Below are 21,125 nucleotides of genomic sequence, written 5' to 3'. Positions count from 1 at the left end.
TACTTTTACCTAGGGCCGGTGCGGGCTCGATGGGCTGAATGTCCTCCTTCTGCGCAGTACAGATTCTATTTTAAGACCCCACAAACAGAATGGAGATGATGAATGACAGTTATTCTGTTTTCTTGGTGTTGGTTGAGGAAAGACGAAGCCACTGGAAAACGCCGTTCTATTCAAGTAACGGAATTAGATCTTTAAACTCCACTCCTGCCTTTGGAAAAATCAACTGGCCAAAGCTTTTTGTTGTAATTCTGTTTTTAAAAAGAGAGAATGATGACATGGTACACTGGTAAGATAACTGATGCAATTTTCTCAGGATTTAGACACTGCAAGGTCAGGCAGAGAACAGCTGCTTACTATACTGTTGGACAGGGTAGGAGCCAGCAATACAGGATCAGAATGTGGGCAGCTGACTACTACAGCATCAGTTTGGATAGAATGGGAACTGATTCTGTGAGAGATACGGTTTGATTAAATCATGAAAATGGGCCATTGTGAGGGATAAGGTTTGATTAAATCATTATAATGGGCCACAGGATATGGAGATAACATTGTTAGAGATACGGTTTGATTAAATCATGAAAATGGGCCATTGTGAGGGATAAGGTTTGATTAAATCATTATAATGGGCCATTGTGAGGGATACGGTTTGATTAAATCATTATAATGGGCCATAGGATGTGGAGATAACAGGATGTGGCGAGCAACTGACGTTAACGTGAACATGTAATGTAACAGATGGTAGGCGTACTGGAAAGGATGTGAACCTCGACAACCTGAACCGATCAGGCAAGAGGGGAGGAGACTGGGGCGACGGGATTAGGATAAAAGGGATAGAACAATTGCCGTAGAGTGTGCTTCTCTAGTGGAGGCACCCGACTCTGCAGACTCGAAACTAATAAAGGAACTTGCTTCTACGACTTTGTCCTCGGTGTCAGTGATTGTGAGCACATCCACATCTCACAGGGGCTCATCCGGGATCCCAACGGCACTCTGCCAGTAGCTGGGAGCGAGGAGTGATGAGACGACGCGTCCTACCGATTTCGGTAGTCTCTGAAATCACCGCTCTCGGGCTGACGAAGTGACACGGCCCGGACCAGAGGACTCTAGAAGCAAGAGGGAGACGAACCAGGAAAAAGTAGACTGTCGAGCAATTCTTGTGCACAAGACCCGGGTAAGAAAATTGACTATTAAGTATTACTCGGGCGACGGTGGGAAGGCGACGGAATTTGTTGTCTTAAGGAAACATGGTCCAGGTTAATTAAGTAACGCAGGATTAAGGATTAGACATGGGTAGTAAACCCAGTAAAAAGGAAAAGGATGGAAAAACTAATCCAGAAATCCCGCCCGATAGTCCATTGGGGCGAATGTTACAAACTTGGGGTGACACCTCTTGTACTAAGGGGAAGTCAAAGGAAAAGATGATCCGGTATTGTTACTACAGATGGCCAGAAGAACCAATAGCACCACCCTCAATTTTATGGCCAAAATATGGATCAGACGAGGATTGGGCATGCCAACAGTTAAACATTTACATTAACAGTAAGTCACCCGTTAAACCCGAGGAAAGTAGTTATGCCGCTTGTTGGATGGTGGTCACCAATATGTTTAACTTGAAAGTTAAAGGGAAGTAAGACCAAGAACCTCTCCCTCCCCCTCCCCCTCAGTGGGACTGTTTAGACAGTCTGCCACCGCCCTATCTGCAGCCCAATGCGCCCCCTCAGAATAATCAGCCACAACTGGCAGACCAACAGGCGCCCATAAATCCTCCTCCGCTCCCCCCACCGCAACGGGAAGACCAACCGGTGCCCATAAACCATCCTCAGCCTGTAAATCCTCCTCCGGACATAATATAAGGGCCCCACGCTCCTTCAACAGAAACAGGTGCCCATAATGATCAACCAGGGGGAATGGGGACGATCCCGAAGTCAAGAAAAACAGAAGTCCAGCAGTTAAAGGACGATGTCAAAAATTTCCCTCTACAAAGCACCCGTCCAACGTAGCTGTTCCCCTTGAGGGAGGTACCCATGGGTGACGGTAATTTGGGATTTGTGAACGTGCCCCTAACAAGTACTGAAGTAAGATGTTTCAAGAAAGAAATGAAAAACCTGCTGGAGGATCCCCTGACAGTGGCTGAACAATTAGATCAATTCCTTGGACCCAATATATATTCCTGGGACGAAATGCAGGCCATTCTGGGGAATCTCTTAACCCCAGACGAGAGGCAAATGGTAAGACAAGCAGGAATGAGGATTTGGGAAAGAGAAAACCCCGCTGTAGGGAACATCCCGGCAATACCAGGGGAGAACAAAATTTCCAATTGCCCGACCCGCATGGGACCAACAAACACAAGCGGGGAGACAAGATATGATAGATTACAGAAAGTTAATTGTAAAAGGAATAAGAGAATCGGTCCCAAAGGGACAGAATTTCGAGAAAGCATTTGAGAATAGACAGGAAAAAGATGAGGCTCCGGCAATATTCCTCCAAAGATTAAGGCGGAATATACAACAATACTCAGGCATTGACCCAGAATCAGACGCTGGTGGGCAAGTCTTGCGAGCTAACTTTGTCACTAAATCGTGCCCAGATGTTAAAAAGAAATTAGAAAAGTTGGAAGACTGGAATGACAAATCAATGAACGAGTTACTAAAGGAAGCACAAAAAGTATATGTGAGAAGGGAAGACGAGAAGGCGACGGGTAAGGCGAAGATAATGATGCAGGCGGTAGAGCAGGTTGTGGAAAAGAAGTGGACGAGGGAGACCCCAGGTAGAGGCAGGGGGGGGGTCAACAAGGACAACGGGGGAGGGGAAGAGGCAGAGGTAGAGGAAGAGGAGGACAAGGACCAGGAAATTGGGAGACAGGACCCATGAAATGTTATTATTGTGATGAGTAAGTACACTTTAAAAGAGATTGCCCAAAGAGAAAGAAGGAGGCGAAAGTATACGCCATGATGGAAGAGGATGAATAGGGGGTCAGGGGCTCCACTCCCTGGGGTTTGAAGGATACAGAAGGGAGCCCTTGGTTAATTTGAAAGTGGGACCCCGGGGAGAGGAAGTGGTATTTATGGTAGATTCAGGGGCAGAAAGATCAAATATTATGCATATACCAAAAGGAATGAACACAGGAAAGGGAAAAATTAAAATTGCGGGAGTAGGGGGAAAAGCATTAATAGCCCCAGAAATAGAGGACGTACTCGTTAAATACCAAACGAGAGAAGCAATTGAAACCTTACTATTAATTCCACAAGCAGGGATGAATTTAATGGGACGAGATCTGCAAGTGCAATTAAAACTAGGGACGGCCCCGGAAAATGGAAACGTAGTAGTGAAAATGTACGTTCTGATGGACCAAGACGAAAAAGAAATAAACCCCATGGTCTGGGCCGGGGAAGGCAATCGGGGAGGGTTACATATACCCCCACTAAAGATCAGCCTGAAAGCCGGATGTGAACCAGTCCGTGTAAGACAGTACTCCATCTCAATGGAAGGGCGGAAGGGACTCCAACCAGTGATAGAAATATTGGAGGTAGAAGGAGTGGTGGAGCCCTGCATGTCCCCATATAATACCCCCATATTACCAGTCAAGAAGTCTGACGGAACGTATTGGATGGTGCAAGATCTGAGAGAGCTGAAGAAAATAGTGGAAAAGCGCCATCCTGTAGTGCCAAACCCATATACCATTATGGGACAGATTCCCCATGCCCATAAATGGTTCAGTGTGGTGGATCTAAAAGATGCATTCTGGAGCTGCCCACTTGATGAGAAAAGCCGAGATATTTTTGCCTTTGAATGGGAGAATCCATACACCCGACGGAAGCAACAATATAGGTGGAAAGTTCTACCCCAGTGATTCACCGAGTCACCTAACTTGTTCGGGCAAGTGCTAGAACAAGTACTAGAGGAATATAGTAGCAAGCAGGAGACCCAATTATTGCAATATGTGGATGACCTGCTACTGTCCGGCTTGGACAAAACAGCGGTCACAAGGGGGGCTATAGAGTTGCTAAATTTCCTAGGAGAAAGAGGTTTAAGGGTGTCCAAAAACAAGCTCCAGTTTGTTGAAAAAGAAGTCAAGTATTTGGGCCATTTAGTAAGTGAGGGAAAAAGAAGGATAAACCCTGAACGCACAGAAGGAATAACCTCCCTCCCTTTACCACGCACTATCAAGAAAATTAGGAAATTTTTAGGATTAATAGGATACTGCAGAATTTGGATCGAGAATTTTGCATCAAAAACTAAGTTCCTATATGACAAAATGGCAGAGAAAGTAAAGGAATTGAAATGGAAACAGGAAGAAGAAGAGAGATATGATGAACTAAAACAAAGCCTGATAAGGGCACCAGTGCTCTCTCTCCCATGTTTGGAGAAGCCCTTTTACCTCTATGTTAATGTGGAAGGTGGAACGGCAATGGGGGTTCTGACCCAAAAGTGGGGAGGAAACAAAAGGCCAGTAGCATTCTTGTCGAAAGTATTGGACCGTGTCCCGCGGATGGCCACTGTGCGTCCAAGCAGTGGCCGCAACAGCGGCTCTTGTGGAAGAAAGCCGTAAACTCACTTTCGGCAGCGAATTAATCGTAGCAACCCCGCATACGGTACATACAATCCTGACACAGAGATCCCACAGATGGCTCACCGACTCCCGAATTCTAAAATACGAGGCAATCTTAATGGAAAGGGATGATTTAAAAATGATAACAGATAGGAGTGTAAACCTCTCACAATTCCTATTTAGTGGGCCGGAGGAGGAAGGAGACCCAGAACATAACTGCCTAGATTTAATTGAATACCAAACAAAAAGTAGGGAGGACTTGGGAGAGGAATCACTGCCCGAGGGGAATAGATGGTTTATTGACGGATCATCTCGATGCATAAACGGGAAGAGACACAGTGGATACGCAATAGTGGATGGGAAAGCACTGAACAGAGTTGAGACAGGGAGATTGCCTAACGATTGGTCAGCACAGACTTGTGAGTTATATGCATTATTAAGGGCTTTGGAGTTACTGAAGGGAGAGCATGGAACGGTATATACTGACTCCAAATATGCCTTTGGGGTAGTACATACGTTTGGAAAAATATGGAAGGAAAGGGGAATGATAACCACCAGAGGAAAAGGATTGGCCCACGAAAAATTGATAGAGCAAACGTTAAGCGCGCTCCAGTTACCGGAGGAAATAGCAGTGGTCCATGTTCCCGGATATCAGGGAGGGAACTCCCTGGAGGCCCGAGGAAATAGACTGGCTGATGAAGAGGCCAGGCAGGCTGCCATGGGAGACACCATTAAAATAATGAGTCTCATCCCCACGTCATTAGAGATTACCAAAGAACCCATCTTCACACTTGTGAAGCAACAACAAATGAAGGAGTTAGGAGCAACTAAAAATGAAAAGGGGAATGGAGACTATCAGACGGGCGACAAGTATTAAACAAGGAAATATCCAGGGAACTCTTGGGACAGATACACTCCCAGTCACATTGGGGCACCCAGGCTCTCTGTGATGCCTTTATACGGGTATATGCTTGTACTGGAATCCACACACTAGCTAAGCAGGTAGGCGATCGATGCATAATATGCCAGAAGATAAACAAAAAGAATATGCGAAAGACCGTAAACGGTGGTCGGAAATTGGCCATCCGCCTCTTCCAAAGAATACAGATAGAGTTTACAGAACTTCCTTTGGTGCAGAAATGGAGATACGTCTTGGTAATAGTGGACTACTACACCCGATGGGTGGAGGCCTTCCCCACTGCCACGGCCCAGGAAGTGGGAAAGATACTGCGAGAACAAATTATTCCACGATATGGGGTCATTGAGTCCATTGACTCCGACAGAGGGACTCATTTTACATCCAAGGTGCATCAATTAATTTGTGAAACCTTGGGAATACAATGGGATCTCCATACACCGTGGCACCCCCAAAGCTCAGGGATGGTGGAAAGAATGAATAGCACCCTAAAGACGCAGCTAACCAAGCTAATGTTGGAAACACACCTCCCATGGACCAAATGCCTACCTCTGGCACTATTAAGAATTCGAACCGAGCCCCGAAAAGATATAGGGGTATCACCCTATGAAATGTTGTTCGGACTATTTTACTAGGGAAGGATGAGGGAGTCCCAATGGTAGAAAGTAACGATGTGTTTATGAGGAACTATTTACTGGCAGTATCTTGTTCGCTTACAGAACTAAAAGCAAAGGGACTCCTGTCTCAAACACCCTCATTGGACTTTTATATACATAAGCTACACCCAGGCGAGTGGGTGTTGATAAAATCGTGGAGAGAAGAAAAACTACGGCCCATTTGGGAAGGACCTTTCCAGATCCTCCTCACCACTGAAACTTCAGTCCGAACAAAAGAAAAAGGGTGGACACACGCCGCTAGAACAAAAGGGCCAATTGCGCCTCCGGAAGACAACACTGATCAGTGGACGGTGAAAGAGGGCGAACAACCACTGACTTTAATATTCTCAAAGGACTCAGATAAAAATGCTGTTTAAAATTGTCATAGTGACATGTCTAGTCTTTGTGATTGAAGGCTTATAGAAATGTGATAAATGTTATACTAAGGTAAGGACCAAAACTGGGACACATGAGGCATTTACATATCACACCTCCATCTCCTCATCCTGTTATAAGACGCTTATAGAATGTGAGGAAGGGGGGAAGCGATATTATATGCTACAGAATTCAGTTGGTTACCAATGCCCCCAAGGACAATGGCTATGTTTATGGTCATGGGGGCAATGGGGGACGGGTGAACGAGTATTACAGGATAGAGAAAGGGAAATAATGGTGAAGGAAAAGAAGAAGGCCAAGGCTACCCCTAAACCAACTGCTCCCCAGGTATACCCCTCCTTTTATGAGGAGATCCAACATGAGATCCAGCTACCCAAGGCTGGGGAAATTTATTTGTTGACCTGGCCCTGAGGATTACTCAGACACTGAAGGTTACTAACTGTTGGGTCTGTGGGGGGGCCCTTATGAGTGAAAGATGGCCCTGGAGAGGTTCTACCGGGGAAGCAGCAGACCTATTCAAGTGGAACATAACTACCAGCACCCACCGTAGACCCCAGGAGTGGGTACTAACCGATACTCCCCTGGCAACCGAGTGTGTTGCTAATGACCCATCAGGGTCGGCTGTGAAACACGTGGGGGTGAGTCCGTGTAAACGGATCAAGACATTCCACAAAAATGGTAGCACCTCCTGGTGGCCCGAAAGGCCTACATGGTACTGGCAGGCTACCGGTGCTCCCATCCCAGGGACATGTGACAACACCACTGAAGGTCTGTGGAAATGCAAGGCCGAAACTGATAATCCCTATTTAGGGATTCCCGGCATGAAAACATGGGGTCATGATACGAACAAAGGGGGCCCGGCCCCGGAAGGATTATTTTGGATTTGCGGAGAAAGAGGGTACTCGATTTTACCCCTGAATTGGAAAGGGACTTGTTCCCTACGGTTGATACAACCCGGTTTCTTCCTGCTTCCCAAACGCAGAGGTAACGCCCTGGGAGTGAGGGTCTTTGACGATCTAAGATGTCCCAAGAGGAGTGTGGAAATCGGTACATGGAAGGACGAGGAATGGCCCCCTGAGAGAGTAATCTCCTATTATGGGCCGGCGACTTGGCCGGAGGATGGCTCGTGGGGTTACCGTACACCAATTTATATGCTGAACCGCGTTATCAGGTTGCAGGCTGTCCTGGAGATCATAACGAACAGGACAGCCGAGGCCTTGGCACTATTGGCTAAGCAGCAGACTCAGATGAGGGCGACAATTTACCAAAACAGATTGGCATTGGACTACCTTTTAGCTGAGGAGGGGGGAGTATGTGGGAAGTTTAATTTATCAAATTGCTGCCTCAATATCGATAACAATGGGGAAGCCGTTATGGAGATATCAGAGGGGATTCGAAAGATTGCACATGTCCCTGTCCAAAAATGGAAGTCATTTGGGGTTGGAGGGTGGTGGCCTAGTGTCTTTGATGGAACCTGGTGGAAGACAATGGGGTTCATACTCCTATGTGCCTTAGCTGGCTTACTATTCCTGCCCTGTCTCATACCATGCTTCCAGAGACTCATTATGAGTGTGGTGGGACGGATGCAGGCGGTGACGGTCCCTGTTGGACGAACTGGCCAAACGGAAGGCACACCCGGCTTACAGAAAATTATGATACTCAAACCAGGTGAGGTCCAGCAGGTGCAACGGGAGGAAATTAAGTTGATGCTGAGTAAACTGGAGACTAAGTACACCAAGTGATTTATTCAAATACTTGTAGAAAGAAAAAGGGTGGATTGTGAGAGATCCGGTTTGATTAAATCATTATAATGGGCCATTGTGAGGGATACGGTTTGATTACATCATTATAATGGGCCATAGGATGTGGAGATAACAGGATGTGGCGAGCAACTGACGTTAACGTGAACATGCAATGTAACAGATGGTAGGCGTGCCGGAAAGAATGGGACTGGGGCGACGGGATTAGGATAAAAGGAATAGATCAATTGCCGTAGAGTGTGCTTCTCTAGTGGAGGCACCCGACGCTGCAGACTCGAAACTAATAAAGGAACTTGCTTCTACGACTTTGTCCCCGGTGTCAGTGATTGTGAGCACATCCACATCTCACAGATTTCTACAAGACAGTTGGGGAATTTGGAGGGAGTTGGCTACTATAGGGCAAGTTCCTGCTAGGTTGGACATTGTAGACTAGTTCTTATATTCTCAAATTGGATAGGGTCAGTTCGGGTGATGTGGGAGTAGGTTACAAAGAGAGTGGTGAAGGACAGGAACTCGTGAGCACAGTCAGGCATGGACACAGTGATTGTTGGATTGGGAAAGCCATAAGGTCAGATGCAGCAAATTTTGAATATTGCAGAATAAACCATTGTTCAAAGTATGCATTATTTAATTTAAAAGTTGGACAATCCACTTTGCTCGAAAAGCTGAGTGTTGGAATTATCCTTAAACTTAAGGGTGGTGTTGAAAAGTTCCTTTATTTAACTCTCAAATCACGAAAGTGGTGCACATATTCACAGGGGGGGCGGAGTGATACGACGTCTTTCAACAGCATTCCACAAAGAAAAATTAGGTTGCCCATTCTGGCGAAACATTGATCTCCAGATGGCGCAGAACCGGCAAGCGTATCCATACTGTGTTGTTACATTTCCAGACACGCAGGATCATTTTCATTTCACGGGCCGGACGTACGCGCCAGAGGACGGGTCACCTGCAGGGAGAGCCGCGGTGCAGCCCGGGAGTTGTAGTTCCCCCGCGCGGCCAGTTAGAGGGGCGGGGCCGGCCGGACAACTACATTCCCCAGCCGCCCCCGCGCGGACCCCCTGACGCACGCGGAAGTGGGGGAAGGGCAACAAAAAAAAAAAGAGAACAGTGAGAGAGACGACAGGCTCCAGCTCCTCCCGCAGCTTTGTGGGGAGAGAGAAAGAAAGAGAATCTCCGCCTAAATATCGAGTGACAATGGCAACCGGGCTTCCCAAGCGCATCACCAAGGTACGGGACTGTGAAAAGCTGTTTTTATATACGTGAATTTAAAACAATGTTGAATTACCTGTTGAGGCGGTCGGGCGATTTTTTTTCCTCACCCTCTCCGTCTGGCGAATCCACTTCCAGCCAGTGAAGCCCGAGAAGAAAGCCTCATGGCGGCGGGTCGCGCAGGTTCGGGACGGGGGAGCGTTGCTCGCTCGCTCACTCACTCACTGAGGCCCAGTGGATGAGGCCTACACGGCAAGGCCAGGCAAGACTTAGTCAGGGGAAGGCCCAACGCTTGACCTGACGGGTTGCGTCAGAGGAGGGGGTGGGGAGGGCGTGCTGATTGACTGACGGCGGGGAGGCGGTGCTGTTTCCCGGGTGATGTTGCTTCAGTGAAGAGTGGTGACAGCGGCTGAGGGGGCTCTTCACTCGAGATTGGGAACGACTCCCGGGTACCTGTTGCCGGAGCTGCCTGAGGCGATGGGCGCGCGCGCGGGGGGGAGAGACGACCGTTGCGTTTGAAAAGGGCGCTGGCGCCGCCTGGTAACGGCCTGAAGCCCGCGCGCGGCGGGGAGGGTCTTGGGCCAGCGTCACGTGGACCACACCAGCTGGCCTGCGGGGGAGGGGTGGGGGTCTGGGCTGCGGGGCAGGGGTGGGGGTCTGGCCTGCGGAGGTGGGGCACTTTTCTTACTCAGCCATGTTGTGGCGGCGCAGATTCGTTGCCCGGGGATTGATTTCAAGGGAGGGAATGTGTGACATTTAAACTGCTGCTGCGGCATTAGTGTTTCCGTTTTGACGGCAGTGGACACTCGGCGGTTCTCATATCTATTCTCGGCCTGCATCCCGGGAGTTGATCCAGAGTGTTACCATAATCTCAACAACAAAACGTACCAGAGCAGGGAAGCAAGCCCCAAACAAAAAGCGAACGCTTAAAATGGAGACTTCCATTGTATTTGGCTCCCTGCCGAAAGTGACCAGATAGCGCTGATGCAATTGTGACTCCTGAGTGAAGGAGAATGTAGTGCTTTACTTCAAAAGTGTCAATGCGAACAGACTTGGTCAATTCTATGGGAGTGGACCGTAAGATTAAAATGTGGGACACAATGAACAACAGTGGCTTTAGAACAGGGGTCCAATCAAACCAAGCTCTCTGTTCTTTTGGAGCCGGTAAGCTTACCGTGATGTGCTGGACTTCAAAGGCCAAAAAAAGACCATCTGGTTTTGTTGTCTTACTGTTTGTGGAAAATTACTGAGTGCAACCAGACATTTCCTGCTTTACAATACTGATGAACTTCAAATGTATTTCGTTGGTTGTAAAGTACTTTGAGATACTCCTGAGGTTGTGAAGATTCTATATAAATGAAACTTTAAAAAAAAACTTTGCATCAGTAGTTTTGATTCAGAAGCGGGAAGGATGCTGGAATTAAGGGGTAGAGTAAATTACACAAAATATATAACCAGTGTGTGAGGGTGGCATAAGCGGTTAGCACTGCTGCATCATGGCACTAAGGACCTGGGTTCGGTCCCGAGTCACTGGTCACCCCACAACCCAAAGATGTGCAGGGTAGGTGGATTGGCCACCTTAAATTGTTCCTTAATTGGAAAATAATAATTGGGTACTCTAAATTTATAATTAAAAAAAGTGTGCTGAACAGCGACAGATGAAGTTTAATACATAGTCTTGCGTTTGGTTTAAAAAAGGGTGTGGCCTATGTACTCCATGAATGGTATTGAAGTTGAGATATCTCTGAAGTCCAATTTTGGTGAAATAATAAAAACAATGGCTATGGTGGGAGAGTCCAGAAGAGTGGCTGTATAACCTTGAAATTGGCTGGACTATTTGGGTGTGAAAGCGCTACTTTACACAATAGATAATATACATGTGGTCTTTCACTCAAAAATCTATACAGGTTAGGTGGAATGAATGTTTAAAATCTGAAATAGATTTTGAGGTGTATGAGACCCAACGTGGGTAATTTGTGTTAAACAGCTTTCTTGCATGGTCTAGTCGTGGTCAAATTTTGTCATAGTCTGGTCAGATTGCATAGAATCCTGATAGTACAGAAAGCAGCTCACCCAGGCCCACTCCACCACCATAACCCCACCTAACCTGCACATACTTGAACTGTGGGAGGAAACCCACTCAGACACTGGGAGAATGTGCAAACTCTACAAACGGTCACCCGGGTCCCTGGTGCTGTGAGGCAGCAGTGCTAGCCACTGTGCCGCCCAGTCTTTAGTCGTGTCCAGTTCTGCTAGACAAAAAAAAATGAGGGGGGTATACGACAGCAATATATCCTGTTTCGATAAACATTTTTGGAATAAGAGGTTTGTCAAAAACGGCTTGGAAAAATTGGTTGTTTATAATTTAAGACATGATTGACAATTACTCTGACCAAGGAATTCATGCAGTTATGTATCTGGTAGAATTTCAATATTCGATGCAATTGGACAGGACAGTCTTCCACCACAGCAGCTACAAGAAAAATACCAGACATGACATGAGACTTGTTAAATACACCATCTGACTTGACCTCCAATACACCATACACGGTTACTTTGAATTTATAACAGAAACAACTTGTTCAGCCCAGGAGGTTCGTGTAAACATTCATACTTTATTTATTTTTTAAATAACTGGCAAGGGGGTGGCCGCCCTTGGTGGGACACTGTAACAAAATTCACAATGTCAAAAGACACTTATCTAATCAAACCAAAATGTCATTTCCGGGGGGCAATGATGTATCCAGCCGCTGCAGTGCCCACCCAATTACGCAAGGCCTGAGGTGGATGCCTGTTTGCGAAGATGGTCATGGTAGAGCGGTGGACAGGTGGGTTAAATTACCCCTTGATCATCCGCTGCTTGGACCTGTTTTGGCCAGGCTCAGGAGCAGAACTGTGAGGAAATCCTAGCTCTCTTTCTGACCCGTGTGTGTTTTGAGGGTTTAAACTCAGTTGCCAGTACTTCACTGCACATAAAACATTAACACACATGGGCTTTGCATTGGCACAATTAACAAAACAGTACCACAAGAAATTTTTAAATTTTTTTTATTTTACTGCTTTGTTCCCGATTTAGGTTTCTTCTTCTTAAGCAGTTCACTGGAGATCTTCACTTGCTGGCACTGCTGTGGACATTCCCGAGCACCTCTCCAGCAGAATCCGATGTCCCTTTCTTGTAATAAAACGAAGTTTGCCTCCCAAGTGATTTCACGCCAAATATATGTGCAGGGAGCGCTGACCTGCTCACTGTTGTCTCTGATGTTTGGAAGACTGACGGCTGATTATGCAGCGGCTCTCATTTTAAATGCCGTTATCGGCTGATGGGTGCACTGAGAAGAGATTCTTTCGGGAACTCCGATACCTTTCCGCCACCCAGGGGCAGGTTGAGACCTACACTTTGAAAAACCCTGATCTAATCAATGTTAACACGACTTTTCAATTTTGTTCCTTTGGATATTAACTCTAATTCCTTGTTTGCAGTTGTAGTGGCCTGTCCTGTGTATCCATGGCCTCTTGTCTGCACTCGGCTACAAAATCCTATAGGTTATTCAGTCTCAGCACGTCAGTCAATATATATGGGAATAACAGACAAGTGAGCCTTTCATGTGTAGGCCTTTCATTAGATTCCCAGTATTTTATTCTTTCACACCTTGCAATTATCTTTAAACAATATTCTTCTGCTAGACGTCTAGAATCTGGCTAGTTGGAATGCTGTCCCAAGTCTTGCTATTGTCCTCAGCTGTTTATCAGGCACAAATGTTTTGAAATGTCTGTTTTGTAGAATCAGATTGGTGGTGATATCTCACACTGTTCTCTGCACCATTCCAACCCAACATCATTCTCTGAACTAGTACGCTCACCCAAGACGCGCACTCTTCACTGCATCGCCTAATGTCGCTTCTGTGCTCTTTTTCATCCAATTCCTTCTACTTTTTTTTTAGTTTTCAAAGGGTCTTTTCAGTCAGAATTTCTCTTGTCTGTATCAATATTGGCTGCCCTCTGTTAATTTGGCAATTGGTGCAACTATTAATAGTTATAATGTTACTTAGGATTGTTTTGTCACCCTGTTGAAAATAGGTTGCTGTGTTGACCTATTTTAAATCCCCTGAGACTCCTCTATTCATTGACTGGCATAATGACAGTACATAGTAGATTTTGCTAGTTCTTTGATACCTTTGGGGTATATAATCATCTATCCCTGAGGACTTGCTGGTGATGTCTGCATCACTTTGCCAGTGATGTCAAAATATTAAGCTTGTAGTTTGGTAGTAGTGTTTCTCTAGTGCATATTGTAAGCAATAATTCAATGAGTTGTGTGCATGCGAGTAGAACATACAGTGCAGAAGGAGGTCATTCGGCCCATCGAGTCACCACCGGCCCACTTAAGCCCTCATTTCCACTCTATCTCCCTAACCCCATCTAACCTTTTGGGACACTAAGGGCAATTTAGCAAGGCCAATCCACCTAACCTACAAGTTTTTGGAGTGGTGATAATTTGGTATTGCTGAGAATTCACTGTGGGCCTGGCGGGAAGGAGGTGCTTACTCATTTATAATAATAACTTATTGTCACAAGTAGGCTTCAATGAAGTTACTGTGAAAAGCCCCTAGTCGCCACATTCCAGCGCCTGTTCGGGGAGGCCGGGGACAGGAATTAAGCTCACGCTGCTGCCCCGTTCTGCATTACAAGCCAGCTATTTAGCCCAGTGTGCTAAACCAGCCCCTATAGCAAGGACCAACCATATATATGCAAATAATTCCACAATAGGAAATATTAAAAGTGCCAATCAGCACATGAGCAGTATCTAAGTATTTGCATACGTGTTTGATCTTCAGTGGTTAACGTTGCACTTAATTTAAAGATTTAATATTATACAAGTGAGCGTAAGTCACAAGAAAAGGAGCTAGTGATTAAGTTATATATGCATTTAAAAAATGCTAATAACTGATGGCCAGTAAGTATTTACCATCAAACTAAAATCATCTATTTAATAAACAAAGTTCACAAATAAACCACAGGTAACTAATGAATTTTTTTCAATAAACATTTTATTGAGGCATTTTTAGTATAGTAACAACAAAATAAACAATATACATGAAACCATAAACATAGTGCAAAAGCCATTTACCTCTCGTACATGTCCCACCCTTATTGACCCCCTACTCTAATCTAAACTCCCACCCCCCCCCCCCCCACCCCCCTGCGGTCTGCTGACGATTAATTTCCCGCAAAGAAGTCGACGAACGGTTGCCACCTCCGGGTGAACCCTAACAGTGACCCTCTCAAGGCGAACTTGATTTTCTCCAAACAGAGAAAGCTAGCCAGGTCTCCGACTTTGGGGGCTTTGAGTCTTTCCATGCTAATAGTATCCGTCTCCAGACTACCAGGGAAGCAAAGGCCAGAACGTCTGCCTCTTTCTCCTCTTGGATTCCCAGGTCTTCTGCCACCCGAAAATCGCCACCTCTGGATTCAGTGCCACCCTTGTTTTTAACACCGTGGACATGACATCTGCAAGCCCCTGCCAATATCCCCGAGGCTTCGGACATGTCCAAAACACGTGGACATGGTTTGCCGGTCCTCCCGCACGTTTTGCGCACCTGTCCTCGGGGCCACTCTCGTGTGAGCCCGGTGAACAACCTTAAATTGTATCAGGCTGAGCCTGGCACATGTTGCGGACGAGTTGACTCTACTCAATGCGTCCGCCCATAGACCATCCTCTATCTCACCTCCCAGCTCTTCCTCTCACTTGCGCTTCAACTCCTCGGTCTGCGTCTCCTCCGACCCTATAAGCTCCTTATAAATGTCCGAGACACTCCATTCTCCTACCCACCCTCTGGAAACTACCCTGTCCTGAATCCCCCTTAGCGGTAGGAGTGGGAAGGTTGTCCCCTGTTTACAAAGGAAGTCCCGCACCTGCAGATACCTTAATTTATTTCCCCTCGCCAACCCAAATTTTTCCTCCAACGTCCTCATACTCTGAAAGCTCCCCTCCAAGAACATATCCCCCATCCTCTCACAGATTGCGGCCCAGACCGATGCTCCCACATGCCGCCTCCACTGGCCCCAAACTCTCAGGGCCGTCACCACCACTGGGCTGGTGGAGTACTGTGCCGGCAGGAATGGCAGAGGTGCAGTTACCAACGTCCCCAAACTGGTGCCCTTACATGAAGCCGCCTCCATACGCACCCATGCCGACCCCTCCCCCACCACCCATTTCCTGGTCGTGGCTGTATTAGCCGCCCAGTAATAGTTGTTAAAATCTGGCAGCGCCAGCTCTCCCCGACTCCGCTCAAGCGTTACCTTCCTTACTCGCGGGGTCTTGCCCGCCCAGACGAAGCCCATGATCACTCTGTTGACCCACTTACAAAAGGACCACGGAATAAAGATGGGGAGACACTGAAATACAAATAGGAATCTTGGGAGGGTCGTCATCTTCACCATTTGCACCCTCCCAGCCAGAGACAACAGAGGCGCGCCCCATCTCCGAAAATCATCCTTCATTTGGTCCACCAGCCAGGCCAGATTCAGTTTATGCAGCCGGTCCCATTCCTGCGCCACTTGAATGCCTAGGTACCTAAAGCTTCCCTCTACTAACCTAAACGGCAGCTCTCCCAGTTGTCTCCTGTCCCCTCGCCAGGACCACAAAACATCTCACTCTTTCCCATATTAAGCTTGTACCCTGAAACCCGGACAAGTTCCCCTAGAGCCCTCATGATTTCCTCCATCCCCTCGATTGGGTCCGAAACGTACAGAAGCAGGTCATCCGCATACAGCTAAACCCTGAGCCAACCCCCCCGGACCAGTCCTCTCCAGGCTCTCAGTGCAGTTGCCAACAGCTCTATAGCCAGCGCAAACAGCAGTAGGGAGAGGGGGCATCCCTGTCTCGTCCTCCCGGTGCAGTCTAAAATAGTCCGATGTTGTTCTATTCGTTCGTACACTTGCCACAGGAGCCTGATACAGTAACCTGACCCAGTCAATAAAGCCCTGCCTGAACAGTCCCAGTATCTCCCACAGATAGTCCCATTCTCATTCTACCCGATCAAAAGCCTTTTCTGCATCCATTGCGATCACTGCCTCCACCTCCCTACCTTCTGGGGACATCATGATCACATTTAACAGTCTTCTTACATTGGCCACCAACTGCCTGCCCTTAACAAACCCTGCCTGGTCCTCCCCAATAACGTCCGGAACACAGTCTTCAGTCCTGGAGGACAAGATTTTGTCCAGCAACTTGGCATCTACATTCAGGGAGATCGGCTTGTAGGACCCACACAGCTCCGGGTTCTTGTCCCGCTTAAGAATCAGCAAAATCGTTGCCTGTGACATTGTGGGGGCCAACACCCCTCTTTCCCTTGCCTCATTGAACATCCTCATCAACACCAGCCCCAATATCCCATAGAACTTTTTAGCGAACTCCACTGGGTACCCATCCGGCCCCAGGGCTTTACCCAACTGCATGGCCTTCAGACCCTCCACTATCTCTTCCAACCCGATTGGGGCACCCAGCCCTTCTACCCGCTCCCCGTCCAATTTTGGTAAATTCAGCCTCATCCCACCCGGCCCCGTAGGGGGTTCCAACCTGTACAGCCTGCTGTAGAAATCCCGAAACGAATCCCTACTGAATCACCAACCAAGTTCCCATCTCCGTTCTTCACTTTCCCTATCTCCATAACTGCCTCCCTCTTCCTAAGCTGCTATGCAAGCATTCTGCTGGCCTTCTCGCCATGTTCATAGATCACCCCATCCCTGTGGTCAGCAAGCTAAACTCTGCTTGTAACCTCCGCCGTTCCCTTAAAAGCCCTGCCTCTGGGGTCTCCGCATACCTCCTATCAATCTGTAGTATCGCCTTTACCAGTCGGTCCGTCTCTGCCCTGTCCACCTTCTCCCTATGGGCCCGGATCGAGATCAGCTCCCCCCTGACCACTGCCTTCAGTGCTTCCCACGTCACCGCTGCTGAAATTTCCCCCGTGTCATTGACCTGCAGGTAGCTCTGAATACATTTCCTCAGCCGCTCGAACACCCCTTCATCTGCCAAAAGTCCCACATCCAACCTCCAGTGCGGGTGCTCATTACTGTCTTTAGGTCAACCCAGTGCGGAGCATGGTCTGAGATTGTAATCGCCGAGTATCCCGTGTCCACCACCCCAGTCAGTAAGGCCCTGCTCAAAATAAAGAAATCAATCCCACGTGTGAGTAGAAGAAGAAATCCTTCACCCTCTGCTGCCCAAATCTCCATGGATTCCTTCCCCCCCCCACACCCCCCATCAGCTCCATGAACCCTCTTTGTTCCTTTGCCATTGCTGGCACCCTGCCCGTTTTCGAGCTTGACCGGTCCAAGCCAGGGTCCATAACTGTGTTGAAGTCCCCTTCCATGACCAACCTGTGCGAGGCCAGGTCCGGTATCTTCCCCAGCATCCTCTTCATAAACTCCACATCATCCCAATTTGGCGCATACGCATTTACTAATACCACCTGCACCCCCTCCAGCTTCCCACTGACTATAATGTACCGACCTTCCACGTCCGAGACTATTCTACCCGCCTCAAACACCACCCGCTTATTGATCAGGATCGCGACCCCTCTAGTCTTTGAATCTAGCCCCGAGTGAAAGACCTGACTGACCCAGCCTTTCCTCAGTCTAACCTGGTCCATTACTCTAAGGTGCGTCTCCTGCAACATTACCACGTCCGCCTTCAATCCCCTAAGATGTGTGAACACGCGTGCCCTTTTGACGGGCCCATTTAACCCTCGAACATTCCAGGTGATCAGCCTAGTGGGGGGGGCTCATTGCCCCCTCCGCCGATCAGCCACCCCCCTTTTTAGGCTCCACGCCTCCACCGGTCCATCCCCAGGCAGCACCCGCCCCAACCTCCTCTCTCTTCCTCAGCCCAAGTCCCTCCCTCGTCAGCAGAACATTCGCGCCCCCCCCCCCCCCCCAGTAACAACACCCTGTAACCCAGCCCATTTACTAAACCAAACATATGCACCCCCCCCCCCCCCCCCACTGCGCTTCCGAAAGCTAGCTCGCCCAGCTAGCTTGGTGGCCCCACCCCTGGCGCCAGATAGTCTCCCACCCATTGTCCCGTCTCCTTTCTTCCCCCCCCCCCCATACAAACAAACGGCAACATCAAGCAATCCCCACACAATTGCCCAACAGAAAAACACCCAAGATCAAAACAAGCACACCTCCATCCCCCAACAGTGCAAATGAAAACCTTAACTCACTCAGCTCTACCACTGGTTCCAAATCGATGCAAACAGCATCACAAAAATCTTCCATGAAACGCAAAACGAGAAACTTTTTACAAAAACAGAGAAACAAAAAGAAAAAAAACATGAACGTTGCAGCCAAGTTCAAAAGTTCTCAATCCATCGCCAGCCCTTTTCTTTTTCGCAAAGTCCAACCCGTCCTCGGGCGCCTCAAAGTAGAAGTGCTGATCCTCATGCGTGACCCAGAGACGGGCTGGGTATAACAGTCCAAACTTCACCTTTTTCTTAAAAAGGATCGACCTGATCTGGTTGAAGCCTGCTCTCCTCCTGGCCACCTCTACACTCAGATCCTGGTAAACTCGCAGGATACTATTGTCCCATTTACAGCTCCGTGTCTGCTTGGCCCACTGTAGAATGTGCTCCTTATCCGAGAACCTGTGGAATCTCACCACCATTGCCCTGTGGGGGGTCTCCCATTCGTGGCTTCCTTGTGAGTGCTCTATCCATCATCGTGAGCCCTATCCATCTCCAAGGGCTGGGAGAATGCCCCATCCCCCAGCAGCTTCACAAACATGTCTACGATGTATGCCCCAGCGTCTGTTCCTTCGGACCCATCCGGGAGCCCGACAATTCTTGGGTTCTGCCAGCGGGACCTATTTTTTAGGTCCTCCACTTTCTCCAGGAGCTTCTTCTGCTGGTCCTCAGCATCTCCAGCTCCACTGCAGTCTGATGTTCCTCCTGCTCAGCCAGCGCGTTCTCCACATTCTGGATCGCCCGATACTGGGTGTCCAATCTATGCTCCAACCGCTCAATCGACTCTTTTATCGGGTCCAAGCAGTCCTGTTTCTGCGTAGCGAAGCCTTCCTGAATGACTTGCATCAGCTGCTCTATAGACTGCTGGGTTGACAAGCCAGGGATCCGAACCTCTGCCATGCTGTCTTCTGTTGTAGCTACAGCCCAAGCCTTCTCTATCTTTTTATTTCTGCCCTTATGAACACTTCTAGTCCTTCTCTCCATGCACCAAAGTGGGAATTCAGTAAATAATTGCCACTAACATCCGTTCCACAACTCGAGTCCGGTAGAAAAACGGGGAAAAGGTCCAAAAGTCCGACCAGAGCGGGAGCCACCAAATGTGCGACTTACTCCTCCATCGCCGCCACCGGAAGTCAGGTAACTAATGAATTAATAAAGACATGGTAGTGCATTAGGGATGTAGTATGAGTGAGTTTGTGGACAGCAAGACTGACTCAGGCTGCCACATCTGCAGGGAATGTGTTTCAATTCAGCACTCCAGCTCATAACTATTTGAGCTCTAAGCACTCTCCAGACATCAAGTAAGAGGTTTTGCTGAGAAGTTTACTCCAATACAACCACATAACAGAAGGGAGAGTGTAACTGCCTAAGGGGATTTTGGGAGAGTTGGTGGTGGGGGTTCAGCAGTCACTGCTGCTGTATACCCAATACAAGGTATTCAATATCAGTGAGGATATGGAGAATGAGTTTGGGGCAGCACGGTAGCCTTGTGGGTAGCACAATTGCTTCACAGCTCCAGGGTCCGAGGTTCGATTCCAGCTTGGGTCACTGTCTGTGCGGAGTCTGCACATCCTCCCTGAGTGTGTGTGTGGGTTTCCTCCGGGTACTCCGGTTTCCTCCCACAGTCCAAAGATGTGCAGGTTAGGTGGATTGGCCATGATAAATTGCCCTTAGTGTCCAAAATTGCCCTTAGTGTTGGGTGGGGTTACTGGGTTATGGGGATAGGGTGGTGTGGGCTTGGGTAGGGTGCTCTTTCCAAGAGCCGGTGCAGACTCGATGGGCCGAATGGCCTCCTTCTGCACTGTAAATTCTATGAAACTATGAGTGATAAGCAGAGTAAGAATGTTGGATTAAAGCAGCATAAAGCACGAGGCTGTCCCAGTTGGAGGAGGGACAGAGTGGAAAGGGCATAAGTTAGATGGAATTGTATAATTATGGCAGTTAGCTAAGATCATATGAAATGAGAGTAGGTCATTTGGCCCGCTGAGCCTGTTCTGCTATCTGATAAGGTCATGGCTGATCTAATTGTGGCCTTGACTCTACTCCTACCTGTCTCCCATACCTTTCATTCTTCTAAACTCCAATCTGGTGCAGTTTGCTCATCCTTCCCTCCCAAGACAATCCATTCATTCCAGGATCACTACAGCTACTATTCGAGTATCTGTAATTTGCTTTCCTTGACGTTACAGCGTATGGATATTGTCCCATGCAGCATGGATGCATGAAAATGAAAGCAAAATGATTGAGAAATGCCAGAGAAGCTCAGTGGGTCTAACAGCATCTGTGGAGAGAGATGCAGAGTTAACATTTTAAATCCAACCTGACTCAGAATCTTTTGTTTTTAATTCAGGATGCATAGTTCATGCACATAATTAGTAAAAAGCAGGTGAAAGC

The 21,125-nt window shown here is 47.8% G+C and overlaps 1 protein-coding gene and 1 long non-coding RNA gene across 2 annotated transcripts in view; one reads left to right on the top strand and one right to left on the bottom strand.

The window, feature by feature from the left end:
• Window positions 1-234: 234 nt before the first annotated feature.
• LOC140388148 (uncharacterized) lies at window positions 235-10,004 on the bottom strand. The gene is made up of 2 exons (XR_011934110.1): window positions 9,566-10,004; window positions 235-1,103 (listed from the first exon to the last, which is right to left on the bottom strand). It is a non-coding gene; the product is annotated as an uncharacterized lncRNA (long non-coding RNA).
• ube2na (ubiquitin-conjugating enzyme E2Na) overlaps window positions 9,330-21,125 on the top strand; it is a 24,557-nt gene continuing 12,761 nt past the window's right edge. The window contains exon 1 of the mRNA XM_072471866.1: window positions 9,330-9,507. Within this exon, the coding sequence (XP_072327967.1) occupies window positions 9,475-9,507 (33 nt within the window). The 5' untranslated portion in view covers window positions 9,330-9,474. The remainder of the gene's footprint in view (window positions 9,508-21,125) is intronic.

The sequence above is a fragment of the Scyliorhinus torazame genome, chromosome 13 (assembly GCF_047496885.1).
Source record: "Scyliorhinus torazame isolate Kashiwa2021f chromosome 13, sScyTor2.1, whole genome shotgun sequence".
Classification (NCBI taxonomy): domain Eukaryota; kingdom Metazoa; phylum Chordata; class Chondrichthyes; order Carcharhiniformes; family Scyliorhinidae; genus Scyliorhinus; species Scyliorhinus torazame.
This window is presented reverse-complemented; position numbering and strand designations above follow the sequence as displayed.